The 23,341-nt window shown below is 37.6% G+C and overlaps 1 protein-coding gene across 1 annotated transcript; it reads left to right on the plus strand.

Moving 5' to 3' along the window:
• The first annotated feature begins 7,860 nt into the window (after positions 1-7,860).
• LOC131490945 (putative olfactory receptor 2W6) lies at positions 7,861-8,808 on the plus strand. Its single transcript, XM_058693377.1, has one exon. It carries the CDS (start codon positions 7,864-7,866, stop codon positions 8,806-8,808), a length of 945 nt encoding a protein of 314 aa, XP_058549360.1. The 5' UTR covers positions 7,861-7,863.
• The last annotated feature ends 14,533 nt before the right edge of the window (positions 8,809-23,341 follow it).

The raw sequence follows: 23,341 nt of genomic DNA on the forward strand, positions 1-23,341 counted from the left end.
CTCATTTAGCAACTTTGAAATACAGCTCAAGAATTTGGAATTTTATCATGAAGTTGTAGGATACAAAATCAACATACAGAAATCAGTTGCATTTCTATATACTAACAATAAAATGTCTTAAAAATAAATAAAATAGCATTAACAACAATAAAATTCTGAAGAGTAAATGTAACCAAGAAGGTGAATGATTTGTATATCAAAACCAAAAGACTTTTATAAAAAAATTGAAGAAGATACAATGGAAAGGTACCCCATTGGGTACAATTGAAGAAGATACAATGGAAAGGTACCCCATGGTATCTTTCATGGTTCATGGATTGGAAGAATTAGTATTGTTAAAATTTTCATACTACCCCAAACCATCTACAGATTCCATGCAATCCCTATTAAAACTCCAATGGAATTTCACACAAAACAAACAATCCTAAAATTTATATTGGAGCACAAAAGACCATGAATAACTAAAGGAATCTTAAGGAAGAGGAAGAAAGCTGGAAGCAACACACTTCCTGGTTTTAAACTATATTACAAAGCTATAGTAATCAAAATGGTATGGCACTGTTAAAGAAAAATAGACATACGGGGTTCCTGGGTGGCTCAGTCAGTTGGATGTCTGACTTCAGCTCAGGTCATGATCTCACTGTTTGTGAGTTTGAACCCCACATCGGGCTCCATGCTAACAGCTCGGAGTCTGGAGCCTGCTTTGGATTCTGTGTCTCCTTCTCTCTCTGCCCCTTCCCCGCTTGTGCTCTGTCACTTTCTTTCTCTCAAAAATGAATAAACATTAAAAAATTAAAAAAATAGACATATAGTCCAATGGAAGAGAATCAAGAGCCCAGAAATAAATGTTTGCATATACAATCAACTAATAGTTAACAAGGAAGCAGAGAATATTTAGTGGGGGCAAAAAATTGTTTCTTCAATAAATGGTGTCAGGAAAATTGGATAATTATTTGCAAAAGAATAAAATTGGATCCCTAATTTACACCATTTAGGAAAACTAACCTGAAATGGATTAAAGACATAAAGTGTACAACTTGACACTATAAAACTTCTATGAGAAAACGGAAAAAGTTCCTTGATATTGGTCTTGACAACGTTTTCAGATATGTCACTGAAAGTATAAGTAACAAAGGCAAAATCAACAAGTGGGACTCCACCAAACCAAAAAGCTTCTTCACAATAACAGAAAAAAATCAACAAAATGAAAGGGCAGTCTACAGAATGAGAAAGATATTTGCAAATCATATATCTGAGGGGTTAATATCCAAAATATATAAGGGATTAATACAACTGAATAGCAAAAACAACCCCCCCCCAAAAAAAAGAATGACACACACACACACACACACACACACACATACAATCTGATTAAAATATGGGCTACGGTCTGCATAGACATTTTTCACAAAAAGACATTCAAATGGCCAACAGGTATGTTGAAATGTGCTCATCATCACTAATCATCTAGGAAATGCAAATCAAAACCACAATGAGATATCACCCCACACCTGTCAGAATGGCTCTAATCACAGAGACAAGAGATAACAAGTGTTGGTGAGGATGTGGAGAAAAGGCAATGTTTATGCACTGTAGGACGGAATGGAAATTGATCAGTTCCTATGGAAAATAGTATATGTTTTTTTAAAATTCCTTTTTATTAACATTTATTTATTTTTGAGACAGGCAGAGTATGAGTGGGAGAGAGGCAGAAAGAAGGAGACATAGAATCCGAAGCAGGCTCCATGCTCTGAGCTGTCAGCACAAAGCTTGACACAGGGCTTGAACCCACAAACTGTGAGATCATGACCTGAGATGAAGTCGGATGCTTAACTGACTGAGCCACTCAGGTGCTCCTACAATTTTTTAAAAATAGAACTGTCATATGATCCATTAAACCTATATATATATATATATCTGAAGGAAATGAAACTACTAGCTCAAAGAGATACCTGCATGTTCCTGTTATTTCAGCATTATTTACAGTAGTCAAGACATGGAAACAACCAAAGTGTCCATCAGTGGATGAATGGCATAAATTTGGAACACAATATATAAATATACAATATACAAAAATACAACATAATAATAAATACACAACGGTGTATAATTCAGCCTTTAAAAAGAAGGAAATCCTGACATTGTGACAACATGGATGGACCTTGAGAACATTATGCTACTTGAAATAAATCAGGCAGAGAAATACAATGTATGATCTCACTTATATGTGGATTCTAAAAAGCAATGACCCCCCCCCCCCATCCATACTCATAGAAACAAAGGCATAGAAAAAGCAAGGGGCCGGGGGGGGGGCAATGGGGGGCCAGGGAGAGATATTGGCCAAGAAGTACAAACTTTCAGTTAAAAGATGAGTAAGTTCTGGGGATTATAATATAGAGCATGGTGAGTATAGTTAACAAAACTGTATTATACTTTAAAGATGCTAAGAAAGTAGGACTTAAATGTTCTTACCAAACAAATGCACAAAAGTTAATTATATGACATGATGGAAGTACTAGTCAACCCCATTGTGGTTATCATTTAACAGTCCATACATATGTCAAATCATCACGTTGTACACCTTCAACTTATACAATCTTATATATCAGTTATGTCTCAATAAAGCTGGAAAAAGTGAAGGCACATGTAATAGAAAACAAAGAATTTGGCATTTTAACAAATTCCCAGGTGATGCTGATGATGCTGGGTCTAGGATTATACTTTGAGAACTGTTGGCCTGGAAATGATGGGTTCTTGCCCATGTTTTGTGTCTCCCTACAAAGAAAGTCAGGGCCAAACGTAAGGGCCAGGTATTAGTCAAGTCTCCGACTGATTTTTTCATTATTGCTATTACTGTTCAAGGACCAAATAATTTCTAAAATTTCTATAAGTTCTAAATATGTATAGGATTGTGGCTTTAAGAATTTTACATTCTAAATGGGAATCCTAAGTACTTAATTGCCAAGATATCACATACATACCTAAACTGAAACAAATAGAAACAGTTGCAAATACATGTATCCAAACACCAAGATGCAGACTTCACAGGAATTCAGAAGACTTGTTAACAATTATAATACTCTATCAAAATTGTTGATACCCAAAGTTAAGCTATTTTATGTGAATCTCAATGTGTTTATAAGCAGATAGTAAGAAATAATACATGCCAAGAGTTCTAGGAAAAAAATATAAAAATATATAGCTATACTTAGTACACACAAATTCACAAATCCAACTGGAATTTTAGCACAATGAGGAATTTTAGCAATATTTGTTATCTGAGTAAAGAATAAAAACTTACTACCATTTTCAGGGTGCTTAATTGTATATTTAAAAGATTCAGATAATACCTGAAATATGAAAAGATAGTTTAGGTGTCAGATAATTAGGTATATGAGCATCAGTTTACAACCCTTTTCTGTCACAGACTTTATTGTGATGGACCTTACCCTTCTAATAAAGGGAAATGCAAAATCAAAGAAGAAACTCCAAACTCCGTTACTGTAGAAGGAAAAAGGTGTCATACTAAGGTTCGAATGCAAAAATTATCTCCAGTTTTAGATAAGACTATGTATTTCCGAAGTCCATGAAAAGACAGGATTGTATTCAGCAAACACGGTTTTATTCTTTGAAAATAAGGCTTAAATTTGTAACTTGCAGCTGGAAAAGTCTTGATTCGAATCTAATTATTAATTATCTTCCACCTCAGTGAATACCAGTTGCATGCTATTTGATCGAATACAGTGTGAGTTAGAAAGGTCTGAGAGAGCTGATTGTAGTTTGGGCAGCCACTATCCACTAGGAATGTGGCCTTGAGTAAGTCAAAACATACCCAGAAGTTACTTCCTTTATACATAGTATTATAAGTTCATCTTTTCTAAGCTGTATGCAAGATTGTATGTTCTAATCAATACGGAGTGAGCAGCTATAGGACCCAATAAAATCAGATCTATTTGATTTTTTGTTACTTCTCAGATATCCCTGTCCTAATGAAATAGGTAGTGCCACTGCCAATTTAAAGAGCTAAATAAAATGTTGCAGTCAAATTGTTTTTGTCAATTGCATGGAAGGCTGACATTCCTACCATGTATTTCTGTTTGGGAGTTCTGCGGGAGGCCTGGCCCCTGGAAAGATGTCTGTATGGTGAATATGGGCAGGGGAGGGGCATAGACATTGTTCGCTCACTTGCCCTGCTGAACAGCAGCCTCACAATGTGGTACCATCCATGTAGAAGGTGTACTATACACTGGGTAGTAGAGGGGGAATGTGAAGTTTCTCTTGGTGTCTCAATATGACAATGACAGACCTGAGAAGTTTCCTAGATATTTTCTCTTAGTCCATTCTTTCCCATGCTAGAGGTTGCAAATTCAACTATCTCGATGCTTGCCTCTCTACAATTTCATGGTTTTAACTTTGTGAGTCCAGGCCAAATGAAGAAATTGCTCTACTTCTATTTTTACATGAAACCCAGAAATCAGTTTTCCCCTCAAGAAGACCTGAATCCCCTGTTTGGGAACTTTCCGTGATGCCTTCCTCCTGAGTTCTGCCTTTATACCTGGGGGACTGAGCCAGCCTTTGAATGAGAACACCAGTCCCTAAAGTCCTAGCTCTGGAAACAAACTGGTATCTGTCCCCAGGCCCCCAGACTTTTCCAAATTCCCAAGGTGACAGAATATTAAATGCCCTTGGTATGCACCAATAAAATGACATTTATGTAAATTCTTTAAAGCTCTTGGAAATAGGTGCGCTTCCCTCTGTCCCTCGGGGTCATCTGTCATCTCCATAACCCTAGGGTACCCGTATATATGTGTGTGATATAGAATATGCTGATTTGAAATGTGGCACTATGCCACTCTATCCTCTAATTGCAGAGGAGATGCTACCTCAGGCTGGTCCTGAGAATGTTAGCCCGTAGTTAATTTCAAAACTGTGCTACTTAAACGTTCATTAACATTTCGATGGGGCAGACTGTATTTTGGTGCTCACTTCCCCATCAGTTTCTGTTGGAATTTCTCCTGGAAGATCCAGAAATTAAAAGGGACCAGAGTTAGTTGCCTTCTTTCTCCCTGAGAAAACTCCTGGTTGATCTCTGGAATTGAAGTAAGGAGGGTTGACATAATAGTAGGTCTTCCACTTTCTGGGAGAAACAAGAGTGAGGAAGTGGATAGGAGCTTAGTTGTAGCAATGAGTTTTATTTCTGTATCTTTGGTCCCTTGTATGTGAATATATAATTCTAATGTGTGATTACTCTATTAAGATTTATATCTGTTAGGGCACCTGTGTAAGAGTTTTCTCAATGCCACTTTTCACATTAACTCCAGTTTGCATTCTGTTCAGAAAAGGTTGAATACACCCAATTCTAAAAAGAGTAAATATATGACAGACAGATTAGGAGAGACTATGTTCTACTTCTTCTGCATTCCTAGCTGGGCCGACCCAGCATTTCCTGACCTTAATGCAAACACATCAGATCATCCTTCTGAGTTCTTCAATCAAATGAGAGCCACTTTGAACAGAAAATCTCTGTGTTTAGTTTCATTTGGGACAGAGACAAATCAAGTGTTGCAAGGCTTCCCTGGCAATGTTGAGAATGATCACAGCTTTTCTCTGTAATGATAGATTTCATTGTTAAACCATTATGTGCAGATTATTGAGAGAAGCAGTAGGAAATAGCCAACTTTAAACAAGTTTAAATACATAGGAGCAGGACAAATGAAGAGTGAATGGAAGTTTGAGCTAAAGGGTGGGGCTGACATTGTGGACCTTGCTCTGATATAAAGCTGTCATGCAAACATTGTCTACTTTTGGACCCTTCTGTCATTGAGGTTGTTCATCTCTAAACCGAAATCCTATTGTTGGGTCTGTTCATCTAGCAGGGCTGCTGTGAGAATGGCCCATAACCGTAGGTGGAAAAGCTCTGTGAAACATCTAACCTAATATAAATGTGGAAAGAGTGGTGGCTTTTAGGATGTACTGTCTTTCTAAAACAGACAAAAAATGGTTCTACGGCTTGGCATTCTTTAGTCCCATTCAATAGGCACAGAATATCATTTTCCAGGTTCTCTTTTGTGGATTGGTGCAGATCCAGTCAGAGAATCGAGCCCAATGCATCAATCCAATTTCAGATCCTTAGGCTGAAGTTTTTAAAATTAGTACATGTTTGTAACGTTATGTGCTAACTGAACTACTACAGGTATTTGAGTAACTGTATTCCTTTTCAATTTCTATTTCCTTCAGCCCCATTCCTTGCAATTTTATGGTTCAGACTAAGGATATGAGCTAAAACACATGAAAAAACCAACTATGGCAATTTATACCTGAAATATTTGTTTGGTGATCTTATGGATGTTTCACATAACAATGAACATCAGATTACCTTCGAATGAAGGAATAGCACATTGAGAAGTGTCACTTAGAATAGTTATATCATAAAGAAATCAATGTGGCAACTTTCCATTTTTGGTTGAGGAGTCAGGTCCTAAGTGATGTATGTTGTTAAGCAATTTGTGTTAAGTTTCTCCTTACCTCTCTGGGATCCCTTTATGCAATCTCTTGAACTTGGATGAAAGCTTATGACAGGTTTATGGGTACAAAAGTGCAAGTTGTTCTTCTCAACCAGCAGCAGCAAAGTGTGTGTGGGAATGTCTCTCTTTGAGTACTTAGTTGACCTGAGATCACACAGTCTTGGGTTTTCAGTTGGCTGCTTCTAATAATTCTCTGCCCCTTTTTGTCTCTTCATGGGTTTTTATAAGAGGGCCCTATGCCTGGAACTCACAGAACTCCTGCTTGCAGGCCCAGCTAGAGAGAGTTCGTAACTTCTTCACTGTTAAGCTAGACAGATGCTAACTGCAGCCACACAGAGATACACATAGTTCAAAATGTTCCACTGCTTCCTTTCATGTTGCATAAAGCCATTTCTTACTGGTTATTACCATTTGCTTTACCATGGCTGACACAAGCCTAGGTAGACTCTAGTGCTATAAGGCTGAGCCCCGTCAAAGCCCTTGGCATGAACTGTGGAAACCATGAAAAACTAAAAATGTTCAGGGCACATTGCTGACGCCACCAGTCCCATACATATGTGAGGTCTGGGTGGGGATTTGAGAGGATTGTAACCTCCTTTCTAGCTTATACAAGGAAAAGCCAAGGTATGGAGAGAGAAACTGGAAATTAGGACACACATTAGTAGATGTGCCTTGAACAGAGGCAGAATCCATTCTATCATCTCAGCTCTTTCTTATAGTGAATGTCAAAAGTTACTGTGTTTAATCTCAATAAAATTACATGTTGTTAAGGAATTGCCCGACATGTATATTTGTGAATTTCCTGAACATCATCTGTGAGTTTGGTTCTATGTGTCTGTGCATGTACTACTTTCTCTACTCTAAACATATTTTGCTTAATATGCATCATGTAAAATTATTATTTGTTATTTGAAAAACAACCAAACCAAACCAAACCAAACCAAAACAAAACAAAACAAAACCTCTCAGGTACAACTGTGTCCTATAATATAAACTCTGCTATAGGGGCTTCCCTGATCAATGGGGAATAATTTGCAAAACACTGAGCTTTTTAACAAATCTTTTAGAGAAATTTTACCTTCTCCCTTCTCATTATTTACAAACATTATTCACCAAGGAGGGCAACTTCTGAGTTAATCCATCTACTCTCCAGGATAATCAGACATACTGCTTTGCATACAATAGCTATCAATAAGTATATGATAAAAAATGTTAAAGGGCAAATGAGTCTCCTAACTTCATGGATCTACACATGGAAGTTGGAGAGTGCTGGGCACAGTCTCCATTTGCTATCTTATCCAATACTTTCTTGTGTGTTTCCATAGAGCTGGTGAAGATTATGGGAAGAGACAATGACAGCTACCAACAAGCATTCATCTTGGTGGGCTTTTCTGATCGACCTCAACTGGAGGTAATTCTCTTTGCTTTTGTCTTGGTCTTCTACATCCTGGCCCTTGTGGGCAATAGTGCCATCATTTTCTTGTCAATCATGGACACCAGGCTCCACACTCCCATGTACTTCTTTCTTGGGAATCTTTCTTTCTTGGACCTCTGCTTTACAACGAGCATTGTTCCCCAGCTGCTGTGGAACCTTTGGGGTCCAGAGAAGACCATCACCTACCATGGCTGTGTGGCCCAGCTCTATATCTACATGGTGTTGGGCTCAACCGAGTGTGTTCTCCTGGCTGTCATGTCCTATGACCGCTACGTGGCCGTGTGCCGGCCCCTGTACTACACTGTGGTCATGCACCCACATCTCTGCCTGCAATTGGTGATTGTGTCCTGGTTCTGTGGCTTTCTAAATTCCTTTGTCATGTGTCCCCAGACAATGCAACTCTCCCGATGTGGGCGCCGCAAAGTGGACCACTTTCTGTGTGAGATGCCTGCTCTTATTGCCATGTCCTGTGAAGACACCATGTTGGTGGAAACATTTGCCTTTGTCCTGGGTGTTGCCCTTCTCCTGGTGCCCCTCTCCCTGATCCTTATCTCCTATGGCATGATTTCTACCACTGTGCTTAGGATCAAATCAGTAGCAGGGTGCAAGAAAGCTTTCAACACCTGCTCTTCTCACTTAACGGTGGTCTCTCTTTTCTATGGAACCATTATCTACATGTACCTGCAGCCAGCCAATAGCTACTCCCAAGACCAAGGCAAGTTCCTCACCCTCTTCTACACCATCGTCACTCCCAGTGTCAACCCCCTTATCTATACTCTGAGGAACAAAGATGTAAAGGGAGCAATGAGAAAGCTCCTGAGGGGGGAGAAGGAGGACAGGGAAGCCTAAGAAAGAGGAATGCAGGGGTAATATAGATGATATTCTGGAGCTGCTCTCTTAGATATGTATGAGACAATGTAGAGAACTAATAGTCAAAGAGTTAAGTGAATCCAGCTGGGCATGATGATTTGAGTGTGACCCCATCCCCAGCTCTCTGGATATGAAATGGTTTCCTTCTGTTTAAAGGTGTCTACTTCAGGAAATCTCTAACATACTTGCCTTCTATCCATCTTTGGGCTTCTTCCACAACTGAAGGGGACCTGTAGCACTAATTCAAAGCACAGAGTGTGCAGATTATGTCATGAGATGTCAAATAAAAATGAGGCAACACTAGTGGTCTCCTCTTGAAGCTCCTTTATTTATGACTGTGGTAGTTTCTCAGAGATGAGCAAGACAACATCAGTTAAATCAGAGTACTCTGCCCGAGATGTTGGTTGTTTCTTCTTAAGTGAGGAGTTTCCTGTTTTCATTTTTTTGACTTTTTAAGATTTTATTTTAGTTCATTAGTTAATATATAGTGTAATATTAGTTTCAGGTGTATAATATAGTGATTTAATACTTATATACAACACCAGGTGCTCATCACAACAAGTGCCTTCCTTGATCCCCATTACCTTTTTAGCCCATTCCCCCCCCCCCCAACATTCCCCTCTGGGAACCATCACTTTGTTCTCTATAATTAAGCATCTGTTTCTTGGTTTGCCTCTCTCTCTCTCTCGTCCCTTCTGCTTATTTGTTTTGTTGCTTAGATTTCACATATAAGTGAAATCATATGGTATTTGTCTTTCTCTAACTTATTGCACTTAGCATTATAATCTCTATAATGGGTTATTTGTACCTTTTCTTAGATCTTCTCTTAAAGCCACAGCATTTACAAGATAGTTGTCTCAAGTTGGGAGTCTGAGTCTTTGGAAAGAACATAGCAAATGAAACACATTGGAATAAGATGAATGACTTTTGTCTCATTGGCAGGTTGCTATAATCAGCTACACGTATTTCTTATTAAACAGAACTTATTTCAGATTAGTTACCACTGCCCCCCACAAAACAATGTTGATGGCCGAAGTTATTGTATTGGAATTTGCTAAGAACAATAGTTTGAAAACTTGGTTTTGCATCAGAACTCTAAAGATACAAATTTCTAAGTAATCTCCTAGATTTATTGCATCACAAACACCAGGCATGGGCTGGAGGCATCTCTGTTTTTAAATTTTTTTTTTTTTTCAACATTTTTAATTTATTTTTGGACAGAGAGAGACAGAGCATGAACGGGGGAGGGGCAGAGAGAGAGGGAGACACAGAATCGGAAACAGGCTCCAGGCTCCGAGCCATCAGCCCAGAGCCTGACGCGGGGCTCGAACTCACGGACCGCGAGATCGTGACCTGGCTGAAGTCGGACGCTTAACCGACTGCGCCACCCAGGCGCCCCGAGGCATCTCTGTTTTTAAGACATTCTCTATGTATCACCAATGACAGTCAGATTTGGAAATCATGGTTTTAGAAATAATTTCAATCCAACTCCTTACATCAACTACAAATCCTCCTAGAGTGTGCTGAATACATGCCCACCTTTGCTGGATGTGAATGATGCTGCAAACAAAGACTGGGAGATATCACCCATATCTGGGTTTGGAATTGATTTATCCTCTTACCAGTTATCTCTTGGAGTCTAGCCATTTTTATCTGTACTATAGGTGTGAATACCCTCATTTTACAAGGTTGTAGTAGAGATTAAATGAGGTAAGAAATGTCAAGTATGAGGTGTTTCCTCAATAATGTTTCTTTTCTTTCCATGCACCACAGAAATTACCAGTCTATTCCTTTTGGAATAGATTTAATTTCATTATTTAGATCTAGGTTTTAATAATAATAAACTTTAGTATTTTCCCACTGAATACCTGCAAGGTGAAAAATGCTTTCTCCTAGGCATAAGAAATCCTAGGTATAAGAAATGCCCTTCAATTACTTCTTTTTTTAATTTTTTTTAATGTTTATTTATTTTTGAGACAGAGAGAGACAGAGCATGAACGGGGGAGGGTCAGAGAGAGGGAGACACAGAATCCTAAACAGGCTCCAGGCTCTGAGCTGTCAGCACAGAGCCCCACGCGGGGCTCGAACTCAAGGACTGCGAGATCATGACCTGAGCCGAAGTCGGACGCTTAACCGACTGAGCCACCCAGGCGCCCCAATACTTCTTTTATATTAAGTAAAAAAGTTCCCTTAAAAACTCTCAGAGGGCTTTCATGAATACGTTAGCATCCTAGTATAAATGTGGTGTGTGGGTGTGTGTGTGTGTAGGTGGAGACTCAGGGTAAGTATGCTGGTTCATTGTTAGTAGATAATACAAGTTCAGGCTGGAAGAAGAGTGGGTCCACAGACTATGATAATATGTCGGAATGGAAATGGAAAAATGGTTTCAAAGTCATTCAGTGAGATGTTTTGGATATGTTAAGAATAACATTCAATTCATTTGTTTCTGTCATCCTTCTGTATTATAAAAATGAACGCAGGACATATAGAAGCAGAATTTTTTTTTAACTCCATTTGCAAATGATGTGAAAAAACACAGGAAGGCTGGGAGAGTTGCTTAAAGTTGCAAGACAAGTGAGTATGCAAGATACAGCTCAGTTTCTGTCAAATTTCTCATTTCCCATTGAGTTGTCCATTTCATCAGTTGCCTTTTGTGATTATAGGCTCTATGCAGTTAAATTTTGGACTGTTTGGTAGCCAAATGTGGCCTTTCTTTTGATTAAAATAAACAATACATTTTTTTAAACATTTTATTCATTTTTGAGGGACAGAGAGAGACAGAACATGAGTTTGGGAGGGGCAGAGAGAGGGAGACACAGAATCTGAAGCATGTTCCAGGCTCTGAGTTGTCAACACAGAGCCTGACATGGGGTTCCCACTCACAGACCACAAGATCATGACCTGAGCTGAAGTTGGACATTTAACCGAGTCACCCAGGCTTCCCAAAAATAAACATTTTAAAAGTTTCCATTTTCAGCTCAAGAAATCAACCAGCTGGCATTATCCTGGAAATAAAAGATTGAAGGAATTTTATTTATTGGCCCAAATGCCAGTCATTTTCTTTATCCTTATTCTCTTTGGTGAGACTCTGTGACATGAAAACCACTAGCAAAGCATCCACAAACATGTAATGAGTTTATTTCCTGCTGATCTGGAGCAGGGCACTGGCCACAGTCTGGGTCATCATTTCCCAAGTGGTTTTATTCCTTCACCTAAAACTTTCTGTAGCCATGCTATTTCTGTGATAAATTTTCAATGGGTTAAATAAACAAGCATTTACTAAACACCCATATATTTTGGAAACTGTAAGGAAATCAAAGGAATTAATCTGGTTATAGGATGCTCATCCAGTCATACCTCCTCAGATACAGTGCCACTAAGATCCATGACAATTGTCCTAGCATTGACACTGCAGCAGTGGGCAAATTTTGCTTCAACCAAACCTTACCCTTATATACAGTTAATGGTGAAAAGGAGTTTCAGGAGATGGAGTGGGGAATCAACCCATCCATGAAATGGCCAGTGATTTAGGGACTTAGGAATCTGACTGAGAGATGCTCCTCCAAATTTCATCAAATGGAAAGAAATTGGACTAAAGTACTATACATTTGTAGTTAATGTAATAAAATATGATATAACAAAGAATAAAGTAAAAAAGAGAGGAGGTGAAATAGTGATAAAGATTTGGCCATAGAGCTGAGTTAGAGCAGCTAGAAGTTGTGGAATTCTGGTGATCTGTAAAAATATTTGGAAAAACAAAACAAAAAAAAGTAGTGTCATATGGAAATTGATATTTCAATCTGAGAGAGTTTGTTTATGGTGTTATAGGTGGAGTAATTGACCTTAAGTCATGAAAACAAAGATTTTATGTAAAAAACAATACAAGTAAGATAAAATTTCACTGGAGGAATATTCACCTGGGGCCAGCATATACACCACATTTGGATTTGCATGGGGATGTGCTGCAATTTAAAAGCTGAGATCCTACCTTGCATAATTACTCTTCAGACACAGTGTCCCCTAGCTGAGCAGGCTCAGAGATGCAGACTCACTTGAACCAACTTCATTAGAGTCTTGTATATTACACCAGGAGGGCACTGTGCTACATAATGATAACAGAAAACTTTCTTTTAATTATACCATTCCTTCTAGCCTCTGAACAGTAGATTTTATCCCTGCTGTGTGGGTACATGGGAAAGCAAAGTCATCAGAAAGTGGCTGGGGCAACATGTAAAGCAAATAATGGGAATTCAATTTAAAATGAATGCTTCATGATATCAATATCTGATAAAAAAGACAATGTCTAACACTTGCCTATGTGTGTCAGGCACTCATAAACATTTGCTCCGTATTACTCATTTGGATCCTTAAAACTACCTGTGAACAGATGAAGGAACAGAGAGGTTCTGTGACTCAACATAGGTCACACAACTCACAAATGCTGAGCCAGGATCTGATCCCAGAGCATTTGGCTCCGGAGTCCATATTCTTGTCCTTGGGATACATCCATGCTTTACTAGAAACTCCAAAAAAGAATATGGCTCAAGTTTCATATGATGACCTCCTAGTTAGCAGCCTCTTACAGGTGTGATGTGGGTTGAAAAATGAGCTGATCTTAAACCAGTCTGATTATTTTCCTATTAATTAATTAATTAATTAATTTTATTTTCTCATAAATTTTGACCTGATTATGTGAGGAATTAAGACAGCAGGTAAGACCAGAAGCAGGCACATAGTCACATAGAAAAAGGCTGGTTAGAGATCAGAGTGTGGTTGGCTGGATGGGATATGCATAAGACAGTAAAGTACATGGGTAATTAAGCCAGTGGAGTAAGGAAAGGAGGTTGACCAGTGGGGCAGGGGAAGGGAGAAGACAGAAAGATTTTGTGTCTTTCTTCAATCTCCTTTTCTCATGAAAAAGTCTGGTTGTCCTTTGATCCCTGCCTTAAATTCCTGTGAGATCACTCATATTTTTATAGTACCATCCACTTGCTTTTATATGAGTTAGCTTGACTAAGTCTTTCCTTTGTTTATTTTTCTCTTTTGTATGGCAGTACACTTGACATACAATGTTATATTAGTTTCATGCATACAACATAGTAATTTGACAATTGTATACATTATGCAGTGTTCACCATAAGTGTAGCTACCATCTGTCACCATACAATGTTATTACAATATTATTGACTATGTTCCCTGTAGTGTACTTTTTATCCTCATGACTTATTTATTTTATAACTGGAAGGCTGTACCTCTTAACCCCCTTCACATATTTTGCCCATCCTCCCAGCCCTCTCCCCTCTAGCAACCACCATTTTGTTCTCTGTGTTTATGAGTCTGTTTCTGTTTTGTTTGTGTGTTCATTTGTTTTGTTTTTTAGATTCCCCATAGAGATAAAATTGTATATTTGTCTTTCTCTGTCTGACCTGCTTTTAATAAAAACAAAAAGATTCAAACAAACGTCTCGACTTAGAGCTTGAATAGTAAAATCAACTCTTGCCACTATGATTCTCCTTTGTCTCTTTTGACACAGTAATCTTCTCTTTGGATTTTCAAATCCTGTCACTCAAGTTAGGAAAATATTTCTTTGGAAGCTGTCCTTCTATGATGACTTTTTACCCCTTATTCTTATTTATATTCTTTAGTAGTTTAATGTTTAGAAGATAATAACAAGTAGAATTTATTGAATATTGTCTATGACACTATGGTAAGCAGTTTTCCTATTTTATCAGAGCTAATATTTACAATAACACTGTGAAGTAAACACTATTAATATTCTTTTGATAAGAAAGCTGAGTCTAAGAGGTTTTATTGTAAGAGGCTTGATTTGGGGTTGAATTCCTGTTTCCTGGATTGGTATTGACATTGCCAAGTGATTCTGAGTCAGACTTCAGTGACTGAAGACCAAGAACATGAGATGTGAGAAGGATAGAAGTAGGTTAGGGAGGCAAAGCTTGTCCATTGATACAACCCTCCATTTCTTAACATCTCAGATTAAAATAACCAAACAGCTCTATCTTATTTTTCTGTTCTGAAGTCACTCCATTAAGGAAATTTATCACCAACTCATTTGCATCAAAGCCTGAGGAAACCAGATGTTTCCCCAGTGATGTTCTTGAGGCTGGTTAAGGCTGTATTGTGCTCTCCTGGGCATGCAGGTCAGGGACAGAGTGTGAGAGAGAAGGAGAGGGTGTTTGTGGATTAGGGGCAGTGGGGCAATGGTGCTGTCCTTATTCTTTTGCCTTTGCCTTTGTATTTGGCAGTCTGTTTTACTGGGCCTGATATAGGTTTGTTGCCTTCACAACTCCTCCAGTTGATGCAAAACCCATATTAATCTTGTCCTTCAGACTCATAAATAAGAATCTCTTGAAACTCATCTCTAATATTTAATTTTTAATAACAAAGCTTTGTTGGTCTTTCTAATGCAGTCACGCAATCAAAATTGGGATTCTATTACCAATACCAAACCTTCACTGCAGCTTATACTTTGACAAATTTGAAAATTCCTGGAAGGCTTACAATTAGCTTTTCAACACTGACAACATCTCATTCTTTCTTCTCAAATCAAAGATATTTAATCAATGCCTATCAGCTTGAGCCATATTTTCACTGAAGCCACTTGTGGTATCCTCTTGTGGTATCCTCTCACAAGAAAATATGAATCTTTTACATCTCTAAGCATGGCCCCCTGCCCTCTTGATGTGAATTTGTTTTGGCAGGGGTTGTGAAGAAAATAGAATTCCAAATACCTTGTGATTATTGAAAACAAGGCTGATGGATTTGACCTTAATGTTACCTTTAGAAGAAGAAAAGCATCAGATTACAGTAGAATTTGCATATGGGGCAGCCTTTTAGTCACATGTAGATATGCAGAGATCAACTTGCTAGTCATTTAAAATAATTAGGAATTTAAATGAATTATAGTGTCTTTGCAGGTAAGAGCAATGTATTTTTCTACTATTTCTCCCAAAAAGATACTTGCCACAGTGATAAATGCATAATAAATCTTTTGTAGATTATGTTAATTTTTGGATAAGAGGAAAGAATGGTAAATAAAGCACAAACAAGGTTTATTATAAACTGCCATTTTATAATTTGAAACTTTTATTCATTGTAAATATTTATGTGATACTATATCTGATGTGCCAAAACTCTGGCTTTGAGAAAGTAATTGGGGATATTAATAATAACTAATAGTTATTCATTTAGTCATTTGGCCTTTTCAAGTTTTTCTTATTCAACCAGCAAGTATTTACTGAATATATAGCACATGTCACACGTGATCTTAGGATAGTGAGGATACAAATATGAAACACAAAGAAAAGGACAGTTCAATCTGATATTGGTAATGTACTGCAGAATGAATTGGGTGGGCACATCACTAATCAAGTGATGTTAAAGTTTGGTTTTCCGCAGGAGATGATGGCTGTTTTGCATTTGAAAGATGAATAAGGTGGAAAGTAAAACAATGAAAAGGAGGTGCTACAAGTAAAGAACAAAAAAATATGTACTAAAACAAGAGGAGGATGGAAAGTGTCCTGAGCTCAGTAGTTTGAAGTATTTGGATACAGGATCCCTAAGGGAATGGTGGTGGGTAAATATGGAGGTGTGGGCAAGAACCAGGTCTTTAAATACTCTCACCTAATATTCAGTGGGGAACTTAGATTTTATTTTTTCTACAATGGAAAGAAAATTAATATATTTAGGAAAGAGAGTAACATCAAAAGGGTACATTTTAGGCATATCATTTGTTACAATTTATTTTATTTATTTACATATATATGTAATTTTAAAAAATATATATATATATATATATATATATATATATATATATATATATATTATATATGGGAGGGGCAGAGGGAGACAGAGAGAGAGAATCTCAAGCAGACTCCATGCTCAGTGCAGAGTGTGACACGGGACTGGATCCCAGGACCCTGGGATCATGACCTGAGCCAAAATTAAGATTCAGATGCTCAACTGACTGAGCCACCGGGATTTGCTGCAATTTAAACTATGACATAGAAAATAAAAGGAGGAAAAGCATTTCAGTAATCCAAGTGGGTAGTTATGAAAGTTTAATGGAAAAAATGACAGTGAAGATAGAGCAGAGAAATTGGATTTTGGAGATGTTAGAGGAATAGAATTCTCAGGACTGGGGATCTGGCTGGAAATGAGAAAGGAGAAGAGAGAACACCCTAGACTGAATCCCTGGGGTTTGGTTGACTTTTCTGGGTGTAGAAGCAACATCCTGGAGCTGGTAGCTGAAGAGCAAGTTTTCATGACACCAATTGGTGGTTAGCATAGTTTTCTCCCAAATCAGAAGGAAGGATCTCAGAAATCATTATTTTAAGACCAGGGGAAAAAGTCACATAAAAATAACTACCTCATATTCATTCTGCCCTTTGAGACAGGAGTCCCTGGCACAAAAGGTCTCATTAAGTTTTGCTAACAGACCTCCAGCTGTGGAGTGGAGCCATTAAGAAGTCTGGTTTGATTATGCCTGAGTTGCCCCCATCCCCCCCCCCCCACCTCAGATGACAGTTGCTGGAGGAATTTCCTTCTCATCTCCATTGGAATGAGTGCTATGGCCTGGGTGGATGTGATGATAACTCCAGGGAGAGATCTGTGTCACAAGTCAACCTGTTTGAAATCTTATTGCACTGTACAAAGTGTAGACAGCTTGATTCCTTGAGTCCTGCCTCATCTTTCTGACTTAATTTTGTCTCTGAGAAGGAACCCATAAGTTGACCAAACCATCTAATGTGACAAAGGTTCAACAACTGGAGACTGAAGTCAGTAAAATGCCCTGTTTAAACCTTTTTTTTTTTTAAATTACTCACATTGTTTGAATTACCATTTTACTCCTTTATTTTGTCACTGGAGATATAATTACATGTAACCATCAAAGCACAGTTTTCCAGCCCAGTCAGGCAAAAGAAATAGGAGGATTAAGATCATTTAGGTTAACAAAGGTTTCTCTGAAATATGTTGTCTTGAATTTTCTAAGCCATTATTTATGTTTTTCATTCCCTAGTGGTCTTGGAAATACTATATGCTAGAAGAAGAGTGAACTAAAATGTGATAATCATTTTTACTTGATAGTTTTTCTTTTTTTATTAAAATTTTTAAAAAATGTTTTTATTTTGAGACAGAGAGAGACAGAGGATGAGCAGGGAAGGGGAAGAGAGAGAGGGAGACACAGAATCCGAAGCAGGCTCCAGACTCTGAGCTGTCAGCACAGAGCCCAATGAGGGGCTTGAATTCATAGACTGCGAGGTCATGACCTGAGCTGAAATTGGATGTTTAACTGACTGAGCCACCCAGGCGCCCCTTGATAGTTTTTCAAATAAGAGTAAAAGAGTCCCTAATATATGAAAAAAATATATTCTTCAGATTGTTTTAAATTTTATTTTTTAATTTTTCATAAAGTCAAATTGTAATTTTTTTTGGCAAATGGTTCTGTGAGTTTTGTACACATATATAGATTTATGTAACCACCATCAAGATCAGAATACAAAATAGTTTTATCACCACCCCAAAACTCCCTTGTTTTTATGTCTTCATTGACACAGTCTCCTGCAAACCTAAACTTTGGCAACCGCTCACCTGTTTCCATCACCATATGTTTGTCTTTTTGAGTTCTTAGAACTCTACAAATAAATTCAGTTACCTTGGTTGGTTTTAATATTGGCTTCTTTTAATAAGCAGAATGTCTTTGGTATTTATGCACATTGTTGCATCAGTAGTACATTCTATGTTTTTGCTGAGTAGAATTCATTGTAGGGGTGGCATCCATTTGCTTATCCATTCACTGACTGAAGGATATTAGGGTTGTTTCCAGTGTTGGGTAATTAGAAACACAGGTGCTATAAGCTTTTGAATACAGGTTTCCAAAGGAACATAGTATTTTATTTCCCTGGGTTAAAAACTCAGGACTAGAAGATCCAGCAATTGCACTACTAAGTATCTACCCAAAGGATACAAAAATACTGATTTGAAGGGGCACACACACCCTGACATTTATAGCAGCACTATCAACAATAGCCAAATTTTGGAAAGAGCCCAAATAACCATTGACTGATGAATGGGTAAAGAAGTGGTATGTATATAAAATGGAATATTACTTGGCCATCAAAAATAATGAAACCTTGCCATTTGCAATGACATAGATGGAGCTAGAGTATAATATGCTGAGTGAAAAATGTCAAAGACAAACACCATATAATTTCATTTTATTTTATTTTATTTTATTTATTTTTTAAATGTTTATTTATTTTTGAGAGACAGAGAGAGAAAGAGTGTGAGCAGGGGAGGGGCAGAGAGAGAGAGAGAGAGAGAGAAAGACACAGAATCTGAAGAGGCTCCAGGTTCTGAGCTGTCAGCACAGAGCCTGACGCAGGGCTTGAACTCACAAGCCGTGGGATCATGACCTGAGCCGAAGTCGGACGCTTAACCGACTGAGCCACCCAGGTGCCCCTATAATTTCATTTTAAAAAACAGAAGTGATGTACATATGGGAAGAGGAAAAGAGAGAGAAACAAAACCAGAGGGCACTCTTAAGGATAGAGAACAAACTGAGGGTTGATGGAAAGAAGTGGGCAGGGAGATGGGCTGGATGGGTGATGAGGATTAAGGAAGGCACTTGTTGGGATGAGCACTGGGTGTTATACATAAGTGATGAATTACTGAGGTCTAATCCTGAAGTCAATATTGCAGTGTATGTTAACTAACTAGAATTTTTTTTTTTTTTTTTTTTTTCAACGTTTTTTTTTTTTTTTTTTTTTTATTTATTTTTGGGACAGAGAGAGACAGAGCATGAACGGGGGAGGGGCAGAGAGAGAGGGAGACACAGAATCGGAAACAGGCTCCAGGCTCCGAGCCATCAGCCCAGAGCCTGACGCGGGGCTCGAACTCACGGACCGTGAGATCGTGACCTGGCTGAAGTCGGACGCTTAACCGACTGCGCCACCCAGGCGCCCCAACTAACTAGAATTTAAATAAAAACTTAAAAAAATAAATAAATATTCAGGAGTGGGACTATAGGGTCATAGGGTAAGTATATGTTTATTTTAAAAAGTGCAAAATCATTTTCCAAAACAGTACACCATTTTGCATTTTTACGATCAATGTATAAGGTTTCCAGTTGCCAACTTTATCAGTAATTGGGAGTGTCACTATCTAACTTTTGTTATACTAATAGGTGTGCAATGGCATTTCATCATGTCTTTAATTTTCCTAATGCCTAATGACCAATATATCCTTTTCATTAAATCAATCTCTTGCTTTGCTCATTTTAAGAATTGGCTTATTGTTTTTTTTTTCTTTCTGAAGAGTTTGGAATGTTCTTTAACAATTATGGAAGAAATTCACTTGATGGATGTGTGACTTGCAAATATTCAATCCCAACCTCTAAGTTGGGGGATTATTTTATTTTCCTAACAGTGTCTTATTGCAGAAGTTTTCATTTGGATTAAATCCAATGTATCAATTTTTCTGATATATTTGACTTCTGGTGTCATGTTTAAGAGTTTTTTTTTTTTTTTGGTCTAATTCCAGGCCAAAAAGATTTTTCTCTATTGTTTCTGCTAAAAGTTTTATAATTTTTCATTTTACATTTGGATCTGTAATACATTTGAGTTAATTTTGTAGAAGGTATAGAGTTTAGTTGCACAATCATCTTTTTTTCGTGTATGGATGCCCAGTTCCAACGATTTGTTGAAAATGCTTGTTGAATTGCTTCTGGTTGTTTGTCAGAAATCAATAGACTACATTTCTGTGGATCCATTTCTGGGCTTCTGTTGATCTATGTGTTTACCCTCTAACTAATTCCATATTGTCATGATTATTTTAGCTTGATAGCCTTAAGAGCAGGTACTGTGATTTTTTTCTTTAAACTTATTTTGAAAATGTGATCTAAATCTTCTGTTTCTTTTCTATATAAATCAGAAATAACTTGCTGTATCACCGCAATGTCACTGAGATTTTGATCAAAATTGCATCAAATCAATAGATCAAATTGAAGTGAATTGGTATCTTCGCTATGTTGAATCTTCTTATTCATGAACATGGCATGTCTCCATATGAATTTGTCTCTTTTTTTGTTTCAAGTTGCTCTTTGATATTTAGCATCCAGATCATTTTTACCATAGTCTAGACTCTGTGATAGAAAATTTTCTTTTGTGTTTTTTGGACATTTTCCCTTTATTTGGTAACTTAAAAATGTTATTAATTCATTCTGATTAAGCAAGAACAAAATAAGAGCTTTGGTCTAAATAAATGATTTTACATTCTGCAAAAGAATTTGTGAATGAGGAGAGCTGGCAAGAGAGGCCCTATCTGATTCTGAGATAAAATGCAATTTTAAGCCCAAAGACGATGAGAGCAGAGGTTGAAGGATGGGAGCTAAGTATCATAGGAAGCTTAAACTGTCCACAGTCAAACAGCTTGTGAGTGGTAGAGTCTGGAAATGAATCCAAATCTACAGAGATCTAATGCCGGGCCTTCTTCTCTTCTACCATTGGAAGAAACAATGAACTCATTTGGTTAAATAATAAATTGCTTAGAAGAGTGCCTAGGACATAGAACAGAAACAAAAACAGATACTGAATTGTTTTCTTACAAAAGGCAGGAAATTAAGTTTGTTTATACCGCTTGCTAATTAGTATTTTTTTAGATGCACAACCCTGTCTCTCCTATTTAGTGACCATTTTATCAATTTCAATAACCTTCTTCAAGATCGAACTAAAAAATTGTCTCCTCTCTCACTGTGCTATTAAGATTACAACTACATTTCCTTTGTCAGCAATATGAACCAAGTGTGTAAAATCTAACTTGTAAATTATGGCAATCTTCTTTCTAATTTATGCTAATGCAATTATGTGCATGAATATACAAGACAGCATCTCTGCCTCATGAATTTTTGCATCCCAGGTACTAAGCAAGGTGTTGAGCAGTGGGTCAGAATTAAAACTTGTTCATATAAAGAGTTTATGCTTTTAATATTGTTCCCTTAAATGCAATGTAACATTTTCAAATGCAGCAGAAATGTTAGTCAAATTATTTTGTGACTCCAGGTAAATGAGTACTCTATCAGTCTTTTGCAATTTACCAATTAATGTTTAGGATGAGTTTTCTTCTCTCTCATCTATTAAGTTGAGTCATCTTAGTGATTGGTCTGAAGTAAAATTGTTTATATGATTTGCCTTCCTCTACATCCTCCACAAAAATCACTTGAGTTATCTCCCTTTAGGGTCTTATCTCTCTAGAGGATGGAAAAAGACCTAAGAACTCAGGCATTTCAGTCGCATAAACAACCTGAGCTCATTCTAAGAAACCTACAGGGACTTAAAGCTAATTTTCTAAAAGTTTGAAGAGCTTTAAAATTCCCTCCAGCTCAATGTGTGAAAGGAACATTGGGTTGGGGTGGGGGTTAGTGTTGGCTCCTCTTTGAAGGCAGCAACGGGAAGGCTGATTTTTTTTCCTGGGATGGCAGAATTTCATCACCCCATTTCAGTGACTACAGAGTGCTAACCACCCCCCCCCCCCCCCCAGCCACCCTTGTAACTGAGCCTGTAAATTAGCCTGAATACGTACTTCTTCCCTTGGGTCAGCATTTCAGAGAGAGTCAATGTTCCTTGTTTTCTTCATTTCCATGTTGTATGTGAAAAGCTGTATTAAATCCAATGCCAACATTGATTTGGTCAAATAAATCAACTGTGCAACTAGTTTCATCATCTTCATCTTTGTTCCCTAGACATTTGCCGTTTTAACTAAAAAGGGGATTCCCAATTAACATGTAATCATTTTTTTTCAGGAAAACTTCTTACTTTTTGCTCCCCAATTACCCACCCATGCTTTCCCAAACACTCATATTAATTTAGGGAAGAGCTAATGGGTACATCCTCTCAAGTTACACTAGATGGTGCTATAAATGATCTGTATATGTGCTTATGCTACTAGCAATAAAAGAGAATCCATTAATTTTATTTATACAGCAATATTCAAAGAACTATAATTTGTACAACATACAAAGTATTTTAAAATCCTGTCTTAAGTGGTTTTGCAGTTTGATTTTCCCAAGAGAACTACAGATCAAAGTATTTTCTTAATCAGAGAAAGGGCTTCTGTTTCTGTTGGCCATCTCCAAGTAGAGAATAATTTAATGTAAAGGTTTGGACGTTTCTTTTCACCTGTTTTCTTTGTATCTTTGGACCAGCATCTTTTGTCTTCAACCATCTCCACTCATTATACCACCAGATTTCCCATTCTAAAACTGGAATAGAGATATCTTTCACATGCAGACCTCTGAGTCAGGAGTAGGTTGTTGGTCTGTCATGATAGCAGGATGAGCAAGAGATCAGTTGATGGCTTTTTGTAGCTTGTGAACTTAGCTGAACCTCTTCTTCAAAATCTTGGTGAGGACAAGGGCAAGATGTCGGCCATGGGCTCTGAGCATGCTCCATCCTTGAGAATTCTTTTTCCTCTTGGAGAAATGTCCTTGCTGCCCTTT

This window comes from Neofelis nebulosa, chromosome 1, assembly GCF_028018385.1.
Source record: "Neofelis nebulosa isolate mNeoNeb1 chromosome 1, mNeoNeb1.pri, whole genome shotgun sequence".
In the NCBI taxonomy this organism is placed as follows: Eukaryota; Metazoa; Chordata; class Mammalia; order Carnivora; family Felidae; genus Neofelis; species Neofelis nebulosa.